We start from the raw sequence: 17,353 nt of genomic DNA, 5'->3' as shown, positions 1-17,353 counted from the left end.
TTCAGGGAAAATTGGCAGCACAGGCCTGAATGCAGATCTTCTCAGAACTATGAGCAAAACTTTTGGTTTGAATTATTTTGATGTCAACTTGTTGATTGTACTCTTAAAGAACACTTTAAACTTACTCGCCATTGCAAAGCTAAACTATTTTGAACTGAGTGACACATCGTGTTCTGCGTTGAGTGAATGTGTTAAACCAGTGCTGCGGTATGTAGGAGGATCATCCGATCATCACGCAAAGGATGAAATTTAATTTATGATCGCTGATCGCTCACAAACTTGATTGCCAGTGTTCAGATCTGTTTATGAACATGTGCGAAAGCATCAATTTCTTTGGTCCTGGATCAGTTTCCCAGACGTATATGAGGAATTCAGAGTGCTTTTGTAAGCCGTGGAGAAGTACGCTTTTATCATTTGTGAGCGTGCTCTGTGTTCTCACGCCTCTGCCAACCAAAATCTAAAGGCTTGAATTCATATGAACCAGATGTATCTGCACAATTTATCTATTGTCGTGTCAAAAGGCCTGCAGCTGGTCTGCTGCCTACTCTTGTTGTGTTGTATGAAATGTGTGTAAATGAATAGAGCACTGCCGACTCACATCACCCAAGTGATTCACCTCCTGCCCCCCACACTTTTAGGTCCTGCCCAGCAGCACCTCATCAGACAGTGATATGGCTTCCGCTGCCCTTCATCCTGGGTGAAAACTAATTTTTCACTGACTGCAAAAGTTGAATTTATATGTGCTCATTTACAAATGATGTGCAGTTAAGACTTGGACCAATTTGTTAAATAAAGAGAGACTGTAGTAATGATGTCACAGGACAAATCCTGCAGCACTGATAGGATATAATGGAACAAATCTCAAGATGTTTAAGTGGATTAATGATGCATCTTCTGAGTGAGTGCTACTTATTATTAAATGCAGCGTGACAAGAAAGGGTTAGGTTTAGGGGGACAAAACCCAACCTCGCCATTGATTCGGTCACCAGTTCTATGCCAATGACACAACTCTGTCATGAGTTTGTGTCTCCAGCTTCTCATTTCTGGCAGCAGCAGTCTGAATAAAACCGCCGTGACCACTGAAGTAGAAAAGGGTTGTTTTTAAAAGGCAGTCTCAGGGTGGATTTCCTCCTCCAAGTTGTTTGAGCTCATTTCCAGACTGTGAATGGACTTGTTAAACTCAGATTTATGAGGCTCTGGTGATATGACAGGAGCGTAAAGTGTGAAAGGAATCCACTCCTCTCTCGGTCGATCCCTGATACGGCCTCTTCCGTACCCTCAGCTCAAACCGAAGCGGCTGCCGGAGAAGGATCCTCCAGTGCCAATGAACTCCCTGCCAGTGTATTTGAAGGAGGCTCCACGAACACACTGCTGATTGTACAGGACCACATGACTTGTTCAAAGGTGCCACCCATCTGCTACTTGAAAGAGTTGGGTCCTCAAAGCACAATAGAGACAGGGGTTATAAACAAATGGTACACAAAATATGTGGGTCCAGTCAGACAGCTTGGACAGAGCTTGGTGTTTCTGTGGCAATTCCTGCTGTGAGCTACAGCTGCTTTCACAGGAAGGACATCGGGGGCTGATGGGAATATCACATGTCTGCCCTGAAGCTGTCACTGTTCCTCTGATGGCTCCGACCTTGTCTGAAAGTTGTTTATAATCAACATAATGTTCTTATTATTCGTCAACAATCAGTTGGCAGCTCTGTTTAGTGTTAGTTTGAGATAAGAAGTAAAATGAAAACTAAGCATTACAGATTATGGTTCATTGATTTTTTTTTTCCATTATAAAATCTTCTTTGAAGTCTCTGCTTTATTGCATTCATGGTTGCTGTTAATCAAACTGATGGTTTTAATTTTGATTGGAAAATTATCTAAGGTCAGAGGGGTTTAGTTGGTAATAGAGAACAGGCAGATATGAAAGTACCTCATCAGAGAGTTGAACTTTTATTCATTTTTCATTGTGGTTTACGTATTTCCGCCACTTAATCGAAATTACAGAATAAAAACGACTATTTTAAAAGGTAAAAACATCACATTGTGTGTTACTTTCTGAAGGAGGCGTCTGCATTGAAACTGAACTAAGTTGAGAAAATACCGTTTTCTTCTTGTGACTTTTTTCCCCTCTCTCTTTTACATCTCGAAATATTTATTTAAAAAACGTGAACGAATATCAAAATGCCTGTATCAACTAATATAAACGTCTGTAGGCTGAGGTCCAGAGCAGTTTAATTTCTACATGACGCATGGGATCATTTTCCAGAGGTATAGTCATAATTCTGCACCCACTCAGGCTCTGATGCTGGTGGGTGAAAGTTAAATGTCCTTACTTGCCCCATAGTGAGCCTCCAGATTCATGACGATGACTGGACTCTCTTCAGGTCTGAAGAACAACGGCCCCATGCTGTGACCCGGAGGACTCGGTATATTAACACGGTATTCAGTCTGAGTAGCATGATCTCTGTTCTTCATTTGGTCACTTTAGAAATTTCACATTCTCTCTTCAGATTTAAACTATATTTTGTAACACAAAATCAACAATATACAGGTTCACACAGTGAACGCAAGGCAAATGAAAGGGAGTTTTTGTTTATGTACATTTACATTTTGGGTTTAAGAAATATTTCTTTGTGGTTTTAAATCATTCCAAAGGATTTATCTAATTTACTGATTGAAACTCATTTGAAAGTAAACATCCAGTTCAAGTTCTTGGTTAAACAATGCCTTGTATAAAAGAAACAATGTGTTTTGGAAATGTTTGTACCGTACATATAATTGTAGATGTTTTCATAGATGCGCTGTCCAGTAAGCCCATCCTGTCAAAAACTGATTGTGGTGCATGGTAAAAAAAAACAAAAAAAAAACAATATAGCTGTAACATTATCTCTGTAAAGCTGTTTTTGATCCTACATATGGATTATTTATCATAATCTCTTGACTCTCGTTGCGCTGTTGTGTGACATGAGTTATTTCATTATGATGAACTCCAGTGGTTCTGTCTCCCCCTCCACCTCCCTCAGAGGTTGTTCTCCCCTCTCTGTGTTACTTAGAAGGTGAGATGTGAGGATCAAGGGGCTGCGTGTTGACCCTAGCTCAGGAATGGAGAGCCTGCGTGTAAAAAGTTTGTCTGTAGACAGGCTCAGTGCTGCTGGAGGCTCCACAACTCCCACACGCTCCTGCCTGTGCCCGTTCACAGTTGACTGCCATGTGAAACACGTGGAGCCTCTCTGGAACCAGGATCACAACCCCGCTTTAAAGAAAGTACACACATATGGGACTATCACGCTGTATAAAACATGGCAGAGAACACTGTTTGGCAAACAGCTTTAGACACGGGATCCAGGTGTCGCCAGAGGAGGAGAGTTTGTTGCAGTCAGTAAATTTGTCCTCCAGAGACAGCATGACAACACTTGATCTCCTGGTCCCAGTTGAGTGCCCATCAGAGCACAAGGCCTGCCGTGGCAGCTATACCAGTTGCAAGGTCAAGGCCTGGAGAGCACTTTACTATTTCCTTTGTCTGAGCACTGGAGGTGCAGTGGATTCTCAGGGAAACTATACATCATGTTCCCACAGCTGGCTCGGAAACGGATCACTTCCAATGTGGTTTAATATTTAAGGAAATCTGCCAGTACAGGAAAACTCTCTGTATCTTTGGGGAGGTTTTACTTGATCTTGTTTTTTTTGTTTTTTTGTTTTTTTTAATACATGTGGTGGAAAACATTTATGTGCTCTTGTGTGTTTCTGGAATAGCACAATGTCATATCACATTGTATCACACTACATATACTCTAACTATTATATAGCATCCACATTCATAGATAAATTATTTTGTGTCATCGTGAATTCAGAATGTCGTTTAACTTTCAAATTGGAAGGTTTTCCTGTTTCCTTTTTCAAATTTAATCAAAACTAAAGAAAACCACCTCATATTTCACTGCAGGTTGTGATAGAAAGTGTGTTTTTGATATTTCCCTTAAACATTGAAGTAAGCGTGCTTTCAAACGCAGCTTGCACAAAAGGAAAAACAAAGAAATGAAATAAAATGTAATTTACAAAATATATGTGTGTGTATGTGCCATACAATAATGTAGGAATATAAAACACTATTTCTAAATTAATTTGGATCCAAATTATTGGACCTTTTTCATTTATATTACTGAATTATTCCATATCAACCCCATTGGGACATTTAATTGATATCAGCAGATGCAGTGGCTGTGTAGAATTTTTGGTGTTGAATATTCACGTAGTTCATTTGTTTATTTTTTTACATTTTATTGTTAAACCTAAGATAATTCACAGCACGTGAGTGAGCGCAGCTTTACTGAAATCCGTGCGAGATTTCACTTTTTCCCCATTTTTACTCTTTTAGTGTAAAAGCACGCAATGAGTTATTTTGCTGATTATAGTAAATACAGCAATTCAAGCTTTAACAAAAAAATACCGGGTATAAGAGATTATACGTGAGAACGGTTGTAATCTAGGTGTGGGTTGATGTTTTATGGCTATATCTCCCTGATGTATTAACTGGTGCCACATCGCGTCCTCTGGGGGTCTGTGCCGCTGCAGTGAGGTCCATCGCTGCGCCCTGTGGGAATATTCCGGGGCTCTGGCGGAGCTGCTCGGAGCGCCAGCGCACTGTTTCCCAGTAGCTGCGCTTTCTTATGTTAATGCGGCTCTGACATCAGCAGTGAGATCAAAGCGGGGCAGGGGTACTTTAGAGCAAAATCTGCCCCCACCCAGGCTCACTCACACTCTCTGCTCAGACCCCTCTGTCCCTCTCTCCCACACACACACACACACACACACACACAGAGACGCGCGCTTATTGGGACACACACCATGCCTACCTGTCTGGAGCTACTCTTCCACGCCGGGCTGGATTTTACTCTGCTCAGTCTGACACCGACTCAGACTCACTGACGGATATTTCCCAGCCGCTCAGTCTGACTGACTTTGCCCGCCGTTGACGCTGATTGCTGCGGGGGACTGAGCTCCGAGCGGAGGTGAGTGCTGCTGCTGCTGCCGCTGCTCTTCGGAGGACTCATGAGCCTTTAAAGACTAAAGTTATTCACTTAATCCGAGACTGATCGCTTTGTCTGCAGAGGCATGATCTGCCGGGAAAAGAGGAGAAACAAGTGTAACTTAGCTTCACGATTATCTCACTCCATTAGATATTACAAAGTTTCTCTTTGTGTGTCTTCAACGCATATATTTCTCATTTTGATTTCATCTAAAAGAGATGAGTTTGGGTTCAATGTGCTTTAAAGTGTCCTCACTGAGACCTTTGTCTTCACGGGCAGACTGGAAAATAACACTTTGATATAAAAAAAGTGTCGATGTGTGTTTATCTGTATTGATGGGACGGGATTAAAAATGAATAATCCCTTTCTACTGACCTCTGCCCGGTGACACACACACACACACACACATACACACTCCGTGTGTCCGTGTGTCAGTTTCTATTTTCTGGGGGGAAACCGAAGGCGCTTCGGCCAAATGAATATTAGAGCAGCGGATCCAGACAAGGCCGCGGCTCCCCTCCGCAGCTGTGAGCCGGAGCGGCAGCCTGCACGGCTCCAATCGATACTGGACTACAGGCTGTTTATTACAGCAGCTTGAAGACTGGCTGTAATACACAAAGGTGCAGCCGGGAGTTTCGGTCCTTCGTTTAAATAATTGATCCAAGCGATTTGACAGGGTTTGGGGCCAATCAGAGAGTGGGAGCTGCGTGAAAAGGGCCCAGTACTATCAGCTCTCCTTCAAAGAGCCTCTCAGCTGCAGATACAGCCCGGGATGCGCTCATTCTCTGCGGCAGTCCAAGTGGAGAAGCGATTAAATCAAATTTATCTACAATTTACAGGGGCGAAAATATGTGCGCAAACAGGCCAATCAGCCTGGGAAACGGGGCCCGAGTGTGTCCACAATTCAGCCGTGTGATCTCCCCCAGCGCCAGAGAAGCATCCCCGACAGAAAAGCGCTCATTTGGAATATTCTGTGTATTTTAGAAGTACCTCAGCCCATTACAAAGCAACATTAAGGCTCTTAAATTCAGGAAGGAAAGTCGTCATCAGCCCCCTCTGTGAGAATTAAGGAGATTTCTTTGTCTTCAAAGTTTCATTTTTGTCTCTTGTGTATTTGCATGTAGAAGGAAGCTGAACTCCTGCTGTACTCCCATGAATTTTCTGACAATAGTCAAAGTATTTCCATTTCCATTTCAGTTTTTTTTTTTTTTTTCCTCAGTAGTGTGGTGGTAATTTATTATTTAAAAGGATGAAACAATTCTAGATAAGTGGCAGGGAATAAAATGTTTTTCAGGTTTTTGTGTCATCAGATTTGACATTTTAAAGTGACTTTTGGAAGATTTAAAGTGTCAAGTGTTTCACCGCTCACACAACCAAAGTGAAAATACTCAGTGAAGCTGGTCCACCGTGGCACTGCTAAGTCACTGATGTTATTTATGTTTATTACAGGGTGAAGAGGAGGAGGCCGCGGCAAAAGCTCTGACCTTTGAGTTTGAGCTAAGAAGACTCACCACCCATTGATTTTGTGTCTTGTGTCCAACTGTCCAACCATGAGGAGCAGCTCTCATGCCCTTCGTCTCGGTGTGCTCACAGCTCTTCTGCTGTCTCAGGTCTGCTCTGGCATCAGATGGCTGTAAGTATTCTCACAAGAGCTGAAGTCTCTTTCTTTGGGGCCAGTCACAATTTTTATACAGCCTTTATGTTCAAACTATTTTTACAACAGCCATCATCGTGAAGAGGCATGATTTTTTTGTGGCTGTATATCTCGGTGTTTTGTAGCGTGGAGGGCCCGTGGCAGCTTTGAAATGGGCCCCAACATTCCTCAGGTTGCTCCTGATCAAGGGAGGGCTGTGTGTTGTGTACATGTGTATCTGATGAAGGAGACGGTAGATTAGCTGGTACTCCTTCAGGTTATGAAGGAAACCTCTTTGCTTTATTAACTTTAATGCAGCTTTGGTAAAAGGAGACAGCGTGTTTCATTTCCAGGATCCCTGACAGAATTTACCCTCTGCTGCGTTATAAGAAAGTGATAAGAAGATAAAATGAGATGTTGGGCGCCATGGCGGCGCAGATGGCAGAATTGATGTCACTGTTTCGCCAGTGTAAAAATAGGGAAGGAGGATGCTGCACTGCCGTAAATGTGGACAGAAATGTTGACAGTTGGTATTCAGCACTGCACTGTTTTTTAAGAGCCAGTAAAGTAAACAATAGTCTTCACAATAATTTTGGAAAGTACATGAAATACCCACGTTGCTATTTTTTGAATTTGTTATGTTTTAACTGATTGTTTTGGATCGTTGGGTTTGCTGTTAGAGGTTTTCTTCACAATTTGCGTTTTCCGTTGTTTATTTCTTTATCTGAGTATTTCTGCCTGTGCCTCATGTCTGATCACTGTCAAAACATTACTGTCATGATTGGCTTCACCAGAAATATCCCTGGCGTCTTATCAGAGCGAGTGGTTGTAATGGTCCCAGCAGGAGGACTTCAGCTGATGTGCCATGAGAGCTGGATGCCATGTGCTAAATCTGAACGAGAGGTCTTGTCGTCTTGATAATGCACAGAGGTGAAATGCAGAACAGATGCAGTTGTAAACACCTGTGAGTGCCGGGTTACCACAAGCCCAGCGGAGTCACAGCTTATCGTTGGGCACAGAGTGTCAGCCCCTCGGCCCCTTAATGCAAAACAGGCCGAGGTGCAAGCCACGCTGCCTGGTTCTCACGAACTCCCGGCAGAGTGCGTGATGCAGAAAGCAGAGCGCGGCACTAACCTGCTCTGCCTGCGGTTTCTCTATTAAATTAATCTATACTAAGTTTAAATAGTTTAAATCAAATGTTCCGCCCTTTTATAGTGCGTAAGTGATTGATTCATGTCAAACTGAGGCCACAGAGGATGACGCTTCCTGTGGTGGGATAGACAAATGCTGAGGGGACCTATGTGGTTCTTGGTCTGAATGTTGACCAGAATTTAGTGGGGTTTTTTAATTTTTTGGCATATCTCAAGGCCCCCTCTGTGCTTTAACAAAAGAAAAGCCTTGTGCCAAGAACATGTCGCCTATGTTTTATGAATCTGCAGCCGAATGTCCATTGGGTTTTTCACTTTGATAAGATGGCTCTCTTCTCATGACGCATGCCAATCCCCTACTCCGCCTGAAGCATTATCTGTTTCAACTTTTCAAGTGTTTATTCAAAGTCGATGTGTCTCACAAGCTTGAAATAAATGTACACAAAGACCTCAAATCGCTAACACACCAGTTTAAATAAAACTCACAGCATGCTGTCTTATTCCCATAAACATAATAATTCCGCTCACTCGTAAAACAAATTACACATGATTAAATAATTATCACTGTTGTTTTCATTAGCATTGCACCTAAAAGAATCTGTGTACTGTAGCTTTTACTAAACAATACGGCCCATTTTTGTCTCTCCCCTTTTGCAGAACACTATCGCATGCTCCTGCGTCCTTACACATCAACCAGACTCACCACTGCAAGCTGCTGCCCGGCCTGGTGTCCTCCCAGGCTCAGCTGTGCCGCACCAACCTGGAGCTCATGCAAACCATTATCCAGGCTGCACGCGAAGTCAAGAAAACATGCCAGAAGACCTTTGCTGATATGCGTTGGAACTGCTCCTCCATTGATATCCCCAGTGATGCCCCAAAGTATCGCCCAGACCTTGAAAGAGGTACGGTCATAAACAGTTTGGACTCCGATGTTTCCAAAGAACCACTCCAAGTTCTTTACCCACAAGAGTCTAATGTTTACAGTCATGCTTGTCATTCGGAGAACATCCAAAGCCAAGGTCATAAAGACCTGGGTGTACTGCAGTTCCGTTAACAGTAAGTGATGAAAGGATCTTCAGTCTTCTGATGGTGTCTGCACTTAAACACCTCATGACTGAACTGTTCGCTTCAAAAATGATTTCTGGCTTTGGGATGACACGTGGCTTCATCTTTCCACTTTTTTTTATTGCCATCCAAATAATTCCATCACTTATTCCTGAGGAGACTATAGCAGGGATTTGTACTGAAGCTGTTATTTGAGCACCCTACACAGCATGCATGCATTCTGATGAGTTAATAATTGGCAGGTTATTTCTGAAATCTGTAGCGTTATCCAACTGCATGCCTGCTTAGAGCGCAGACGGGCCTAGCTGCCTGTGCTGCCAGAAGGGCCTTGAATCAGCCAGAGGTGGTTACTGGGTAGTGGATGGGGGTAGCTGAGCAGAGACCCCCCCCACCACCACGGAAAAAGCATAGCTTGCCCCTTTGCCAAATGAACAGTCTGCAGCGAACAGGAAATGGATCATCTCTGTTCAGGGATGGCTTTGATCTAACTTGCACACAGTCAGACAAGGTTTCTTCCCTTTCTTCCAATTGCTCCCTGACCTTTCACATATGTGCTTTCTGTGTATACACATCACCATCAATTACATCAGGGCTCACTCTGCGTTAAAGAAGGGACAGTGATGGGCGTTTGATAGATACATTTTATGCAGGCCTTCCATTTTTCTTTTCACTGAGACAGTTGAACAGCTTTGTGGGAAACTGGGAACTATAACTGATGGAGACGTCGATTGTATCTCCAACACAGTATAAAAGGTGTTTTGCTGCTAATAGAGCTATAATATTGGTTTGGTAAATTTTTGCTGTAACAGGATCAGACAAGAGAATGTAATTTGGATTGGTCCTTCGACAGGAACAAGGGAAGCTGCATTCGTGTATGCCCTCTCGGCTGCAACCATCAGCCACACCATAGCACGAGCGTGCACTTCTGGAGATTTGCGTGTGTGCTCCTGTGGTCCTATTCCGGCAGAGATCCCAGAACCCGGTTACCGCTGGGGCGGCTGTGCTGACAACCTGCACTATGGTTTGATGATGGGCTCCAAGTTCTCTGATGCTCCGATGAAAATGAAGCGCGCAAGCTCCAACGCCAACAAACTGATGCATCTGCACAACAGTGAAGCCGGGAGACGGGTGAGCAATAAGGAATTTTGTTCATCATAAATCAAGAGGGAAAATGTTTTATGATTTTATGTCGGATTGTATTTGTGTTGGTTTTGTATACCTTTCTTTTACTGTATCTATTTTTTATTTTTTTATTGATTGTCAGCCTTTCTATAGCCTTTTTATAGCGAGATCTTTCTAACCTTCACATCCACTGTCCTCATGTCAAGGCACTAAGAGAGGCGCTGGTGATGAAGTGTAAATGCCACGGTGTTTCTGGGTCCTGCTCCATAAGAACCTGTTGGAGAGGCCTGCAAGACCTGAGGGAGATTGCCATGGACCTAAAGACAAAGTACCTGTCAGCCACCAAAGTGGTGCACCGGCCCTCTGGGACCCGTAAGCAGCTGGTACCTAAAGACATTGACATCAGGCCACTGAGGGAGAACGAGCTGGTCTACCTGCAGAGCTCCCCGGACTTCTGTACCAAGAATGAAAAGCAGGGCTCCGTCGGCACACAGGACAGGTGAGCGTGCATGAGATGAAAGGTGTTACACGATTGTCATGACAGCTCTCAGCTGTTTGGAGTAGCATCAGTGATAGACCCACACGGGAAATGGCTAATACTGAATGTATGCTCATCCAGGACTCTGACTCTAGTGAAGTTCCCTATGTTGGCACCATTTAGTTTGGAGGCTGATAACGACCAGTGGCCCTTGAGAGTGCCTATCTGTGGCTTGTCTGTGCATGTGTCAGTGAAAAGGCCCCCATGACTGGAGCCCTTGTTCTGCTATCTGAAACACTGACTAATGCAGTTATTCTTAGGAAAGAGTGTGCCAGAACTGATATCTATTAGAGAGGACCACACAAATGGGGACCTAGTTAATGGTCCCCAAAGACAAAGGTTAAGTGACAATATTCACTGTTGTCCTTGTTGTTTTTTGTTTGTGAGCTGTGAGAAGTTTGTGGGCAGCAAGGAAACCTGTTATCTGAGGGTCTGACTAGATCGGGATTACAGGTGTCAAGTGATGGACAGATTTCATCTCTGGTAATATTATTTAGTCCTGGGGGTGACCAAATGAAGCGGGGATAGTAGGTGATTAACCAGGCACATTTATAAATGTATTTTTGCAAATCTGCATACACTTACTTACAACATTAGCAGCTGGCAGCCATGGCTTCGCAAGTCCCTTAGGTGCATTAAACTGCACATGGCGGTGTTCTATGTTGTAAGCGTCATGCATCGTATGACTCACCATATCATGTGTCCCTCAGTTTTAAGCCGTTCTACAGATAACCAGGAGACATGCTTCATGTCAAGGACACTCACTGTGCCCAGTGTTGTCCGCCGCAGCCTGATAACACAGCAACCACACGTAGAGGCAACATCGGCACTTTGTACCGAATAACAAGGCGCCCAATTTGCTGCCATCATTACACAACCACGTGATGCTGAAGTGTTTGTTTGCTGTAGGAGCAAATGAGAGTGTGTGTGGGTGGCCATTGTTCTTGTATCTTAGAGTCAGAGTTTTGGAATAACTGGACAATGTGGGACAAAGAGAGTAAACATTATAATAGATAAAGTAAGATCAATTGTGTTAAAATGTGTCATGGCCCTAGCAAGAGGTTCACTACTGAAGGGCTTTATTCTTAAACAACATTACCGTGTCACTCTTTAAACAGTCAGAAGGGAACTGCAGGATGCAAACTTCTGTTCTTTGGATCAACATAGAGGACAGCAGCAGTCCAACAAGAGCTTACTCCTTACAAACTACAACTACGTGGGGGTTGCTGTCTATTTCCCAGCCCTCCGTCATGTAATAATCCCGTCCTACACTCTCAGTGACTCCTGTCCCCCCTGCTCCTCCGCCTTCACTCCCACAGCAGCCATCAGCTCAGCATCTCTCTCACCGCAGTGGTCATTAACACTTTGCCATCATAAAACAGTGCAATTATGTGAAGAGGGCAAGCTAAAGAGAGGGAGGGCAGTCCTGTGCATTCACAGTGATTTACGACAGGGCTATTCTCTGTTCATTCAAGATGCCTCAGGCTTCTGAAATGAGAGACTCCCAAGCATCCGCTGCCCAAAGACGAGGAAACAAAAAGCAAATGAAAGAAAAAAATGTTCGGAAAAAGGGAGTGCACAAAGGGTTAAGGCACACTGGTTGGTCAAGTACTTTTAAAGGACTATTGTTGGGCCTCCACAGCCTGTTAGGTTGCACAAAAGGTTTTAGAATGAAGCTGTAAATTTAATTGTTTTTGGCGGGAAACCAAACTGGGAGCATGTTAGCTTCTCAATATCGAACTTAATATCTTCTTTACTTATTTATATTACATTCAGGCAGTGCAACAAAACCTCACTTGGCAGTGACAGCTGTGACCTCATGTGCTGCGGCCGTGGCTACAACCCATACACAGAGAAGCTGGTGGAGCGCTGCCACTGCAAGTACCACTGGTGCTGCTACGTAACCTGCAAGAAGTGCGAGCGGATTGTGGAGCGATACGTCTGCAAATGAGCCCGTGCCACCGCCGCCATCGCTGCTGCTGCCAGCCACACATGTACTCAGCCGCCCAAGGCTACAGATTAACCAAAGCACTACAATACCAAGAAGGCTTAATGTTGTCTTAAGCTTTAGCATGTGTATCTCAAGGAGAAAGGGTCTATTCTTGTGTCAGTATCATTTTTGTATCGAATCTCCAAACTGCCAGTTGGGCTTCTAACCTTTCTTCACTTCACAAACCTGGATGTAGAGTGTGGCGACTGTGTCGGTTCACATGAAGATCACCGTCCTTTTGGGTATTTTCTTTTTCTTTTGAATGATTATAAATTCCCACCCAGGGATACTGAAAGTCTATTTTACTATATCGCTACTAAAAAGAAATAATATTGGATTTTTATGCTGGTGGAGAGGGACCATCTTTTCCCCTCACTAGACAGAAACTTAAGTTTGACTCTCTTCCACAGGATTCAAAGGGTTCTGACAGAGCCACGTGGTACTTTTTTGGGGGTACGATTAAAACTTCTTTCCTCTGCAGAAATGGACAATAGAGGAAATGGGAACACAAAGGGAACTTCAAGTACTTTTTCAATCATGGAACATTTTTGTGGTTGACTTTTTGGACTCACCATGTGTCCTGTGAGGATCATGACATGACTGCATCCCTGTGGATTGAGAGGAGACATCTGAGGACTTTATAGAATCATGCATTTTTATCTTTATGTCTGACATGCAGGCAGTTCAAAATATATTCTATTTTTAGAGCATATGAGCTGAACTCATGGATTTTGTAAACCACTTTTGTGTGGATGTACATACTGTTATTTTGTATACTGAAATAAAGAAATAAGTATTTATAAAATAATTGATAAATGATGTTCACCATGATCTTTACACGAATTCTGCACGTTTCTTTTATTTGGACATGTTACTTTCTTAATGACATATTATCTGGCTAGTTTTACAGACTTTTGCACAAATCCATACAAATTTTCTAAACTAAGCTATATTTTGTGTAATTCACTTCGAATCCAAGTGTTATAGAATAACACTTAACCACAGCTTATTGCACGCTGACTGCAAATCACCTCGGCACAGTCAATAATGAGTTGCAGGGTTCAACCTGACAGCCTGTTAGGATCGCTCTCTGAATAATCCAAACCCTGGGAAAGTGTTTGTTTGGACATTCCACCTTCTCACAAAGGCCATTGCAAAGGTTTTTGTATTTTTTTTGTCACTGCTACCCCGACTTTAACACTCAAACATTCATCCGTCTCAGAGTCAGACCTCCAATGGACAAACATCAGGTTTTAAAAAAAGACAGACATTTAATTTATTTACAACTTAAAGCCAGACTGGAGGCCTGTAAGAGGGAACAAACATGGCGGTGTGCAGAGCCCAGATATTACCCCTTGACCAGCCTTGAGTTGGCTAAAGTGGTTCTCATGATTTTACACCGACAGAAATAGCTGTGGAGGATGCAGAGCCTGTGCTGTGAGCTCACATGATGCATCGTCTGCGCTGAGCTGTAACACTTCTTGACCCGAGCCTGTGGACACACACAGAAACTGCCAAAACAATCCAACGGACTGTGGAAAACACGGCAGGGGGGAAAAGTTACCACCGTTCATTGAGATTTTAGTCGCAATTTTATAACACCGGATTGTTTCACACCTGTCCTTCACATGTTATTTCATAGTTGTAGACACACATAGGTTGAGAGGAGTTTGTACCATTTCAGGTAATGAGGAGAAACGTGCCAAGAAGTTGGATAGTCAAATCTCTTTCATGCTCTGACTGAGAATGAGCATCTCATATCAACAGTCTGACGAAGGGTGGTAACTGAAAAAGGAAGACATCTTCTCTAAACTTTGATCAGTTCATGTGCTGTATAGCAGCCATGTAAAAGCAGAAACAGGCGGTGAGGATGGATGCAGTGTCCTGGTCTTGATTTGGAGACAGAGAGCATTGGCTGTGTGTGGGGGCGCGGGGGTCTGCTCTGTCTGCACACAGTCCTGTATGTCAACAGCCTCAAGGACTCTTCCGTCACTGGCATTCCTCAGACTGGTTTGGTAAAATAGAATGTCCATTAGTGTGTGTGTGCACGTGCACGGAAGTCCTTGCTCTGCTGCCTGTCACTGCTACAGAAAGGTGAAGCCTTATCTGCTGACTGAAGACTTCCCACCCCTGTCGATTCAGGATGCAGGTGGATCAGCGTATGAAAAACTACCACTGAGGAAAAGTCATCCTGGTGTGCCTGAATGTCGTTGGAAGTGTCATGGAAAGCTGTACTGATGTTTCTTCATAGTCATTTGGTATGTGCTTGAACAAAAAAAGAACATATTTTATTTTTATTTCAACATCTCTCAGAAATGTGTGAAGCACAAAGCTGAGTCAGCTGAATTGTCTTAAACAGCTCACAAACAGACATGATCAGTCTTAATCCTCTGATCCCAACTAAAGTTATGAAACAGCCCCTATGTAAACATAAAAAAATGTCAGTTAGGAGAGAAACTCTCTGTTGGACAACTACTCAAAATGATCAAAAGCAAAACCCAAGCCTAATATTAGGGTCATTTCATCAGACCTATGAAGATTAGATTGTTTGACCTATTTTGTCTGGAAATGCTGAACGTGGCAAGATGACCCCCCAAAACAGCCACCGTTATCGTGACTGCTCGGGTGACCTCTGTCTGACCCTTCTAAAATCTCTCTCTTGGACACGGTTGTGTAAGGAATGTGCCAACAATATGAACCCGTTGTTAACATTCATTTCCTCCACACCTTCCATTTTTCTATCTGTCAACACAAAGCGGTGCTGGAGCGGAAGACCGCCAGTGTGTGTGTGAATGGGACATGAATGGGCTGCAATTCTGGGCGGGATCAGGTAAAAAGCAGCTGTAACGACACCCTCATGCGGGCTGTTTGGGACCATTGTGTCTGAAATGAAGACCAAACAAAAGTACAGACAACAACAAAAAAAATGGAACAAATTGCCACTAAAGTTTATGTTTCTTTTTATTCTCTGTCAGAATGTATCTAAGTATCTGTCCGTGGCTGGCGTGACCCCTCACACTGTGAGAATTGCCTGCTGATAGAGAAGGAACAGAGGATTTTAATGGAGAGCAGTGAAAATATCAGGGGTAATGTCAGCTCAACAATGTAAAGCCAATTGCCTTTGTGCACCCTATAGTCTAGATAACTAGCTGTGAATGAAGGAGACAAAGAATGTGACTGCAGTGGTAAAGGCTTTCAGATGTACTGACCCGTACTGTAAATGGACTTTTGTGGACCCAGCCCCCAACTCTCCGGCCTTAAAATAGGAGCCCAGCAGTATGTGCTGTTAAAGGGCATTTTTTGTTTCAGTGTGTGTGACCTCAGGCATTCACCTCTCTAGATAAAGACAAACCAGCTGAGGAGCAGACATTGACACCGCCGAGAGTTTACAGTCTTCAACCGGAAACTATTTTGACCAAATAAACATTTATGATTACACAGTGGAAATTATACTAACTTAAAGTGTTTTTAATATGTGTTTATGCTGACATCCAGTTTGTGTTTTAAACTATTTACAGCTTGTTTTATTGCATGTAATTTTATGTTCTCTTTTTCCAGAAACTTTTGCTTTTCCTTTCCTTCCGTTTCATGGTGTGAATATTTAGATACATGTTCTGTTTAGGCCAATGACGACCGTACAGAGGTAGGACAGAGGTAGCTTCGGGGACATTCATATTTACTGTAAGAGGTTAACCCTGGGAAAGCAGATATTCATTCATTCATTTATATTTGTTTCTGGGTCGTGGGGGAAGCTGGAGCCAATCCCAGCTCACACTGGGTGAGAGTCACCCTGGACAGGTCACCAGTCCATCACAGGGCCAACACACAGAGACAGACAGAGACCAACAACCACTCACACTCACACCTACGGACAATTTAGGATCACCAGTTAACCCAAACATGCATGTTTTTGGAGAGTGGAAAGAGACTGGAGTACCCAGAGGAAACCCACACACGGGGGAAACATGCAAACTCCACACAGAAAAGCCCCAGGCCGGGAATCAGACCCGGGACCTTGTCATTGTGGGGCAACAGTGCTAACCGCTATGTCGCTGTGCTGCAGACACAAGTAATATAATAGTTTATTTGTTCGAAATCTGTCTTTTTACTTATGATTTTATTTTTACGTCAGTTGAACATCTCAAACTGAGCTACAGCATAAACATCACCATCATACAAAACATAATAGTAATGTCAGCACAATCACTTGGCCATGTATAGGGATCATAAGCCACTTTAGGTTATAAAGCTGAACTCCAACAACACAATTGATTTCCATGGTTAGATTATTATAACTGAGCTATTTATAAATAAACATCTGCGCTAAAGTCTCCCTGTATCCGTGGGCTCAAATTCCATTTACAAATTTTAATCTTTATATATAAAATAAAATAAATAAAATAACCAATACCCCAAAAAAAAGTTTAAGACTAAAACAATCTTCAACTGCTGTAACAATTCCATTTATAAATTCTGAATATTCAAAAATAGGGAATTGGTGACCATCACTTCTAGTTACCAAGCGCAGGAGAGATGAAAAGGCCGTGGAAAGAGAAAAAGAGTGAGACTGAATTAATATGAATCAAAGACGCAGCAAGCTAAGCACTCTGGGAAAAGTAAACATGAGTCCGTGTGATCACAGTAAATCTGGCTGAGGCTGCGCCCTCAGTCGAGGAGTCAACACACCCAGAGAAAAAATAGCTAACTAACATTACTGAAAGAGGTTAAAGAGGGTAGCGGCACGGCTTTATTCACATGAAGATTAGTGAAACGCCGCCATGTTTGCCCACTGTCTGGCTGAGTTAAAGTATGTAAACTTCATCATATAATT

At 43.1% G+C, this 17,353-nt stretch overlaps 1 protein-coding gene across 1 annotated transcript; it reads left to right on the top strand.

The window, feature by feature from the left end:
• The first annotated feature begins 4,769 nt into the window (after positions 1-4,769).
• wnt11 (wingless-type MMTV integration site family, member 11) lies at positions 4,770-13,321 on the top strand. Its single transcript, XM_029519360.1, has 6 exons — positions 4,770-5,008; positions 6,476-6,659; positions 8,465-8,709; positions 9,723-10,000; positions 10,201-10,493; positions 12,309-13,321. The coding sequence occupies exons 2-6, from the start codon at positions 6,577-6,579 to the stop codon at positions 12,481-12,483; spliced, it is 1,074 nt and encodes a 357-aa protein (XP_029375220.1). The 5' UTR covers positions 4,770-5,008; positions 6,476-6,576; the 3' UTR covers positions 12,484-13,321.
• The last annotated feature ends 4,032 nt before the right edge of the window (positions 13,322-17,353 follow it).

Source organism: Echeneis naucrates, chromosome 14 (assembly GCF_900963305.1).
Source record: "Echeneis naucrates chromosome 14, fEcheNa1.1, whole genome shotgun sequence".
In the NCBI taxonomy this organism is placed as follows: domain Eukaryota; kingdom Metazoa; phylum Chordata; class Actinopteri; order Carangiformes; family Echeneidae; genus Echeneis; species Echeneis naucrates.
The sequence above is the reverse complement of the archived record's forward strand: the minus strand, read 5'-3'. Positions and strand labels throughout refer to the sequence as shown.

Bases quoted from the DNA above. Each gene is read 5' to 3' on its own strand.
- wnt11 (XM_029519360.1), top strand. From the start codon at position 6,577: ATGAGGAGCAGCTCTCATGCCCTTCGTCTCGGTGTGCTCACAGCTCTT. The intron at 6,660-8,464 runs GTAAGTATTCTC...CCCCTTTTGCAG, and splicing joins TGCTCTGGCATCAGATGGCT to AACACTATCGCATGCTCCTG. The intron at 10,494-12,308 runs GTGAGCGTGCAT...TATTACATTCAG, and splicing joins TCCGTCGGCACACAGGACAG to GCAGTGCAACAAAACCTCAC.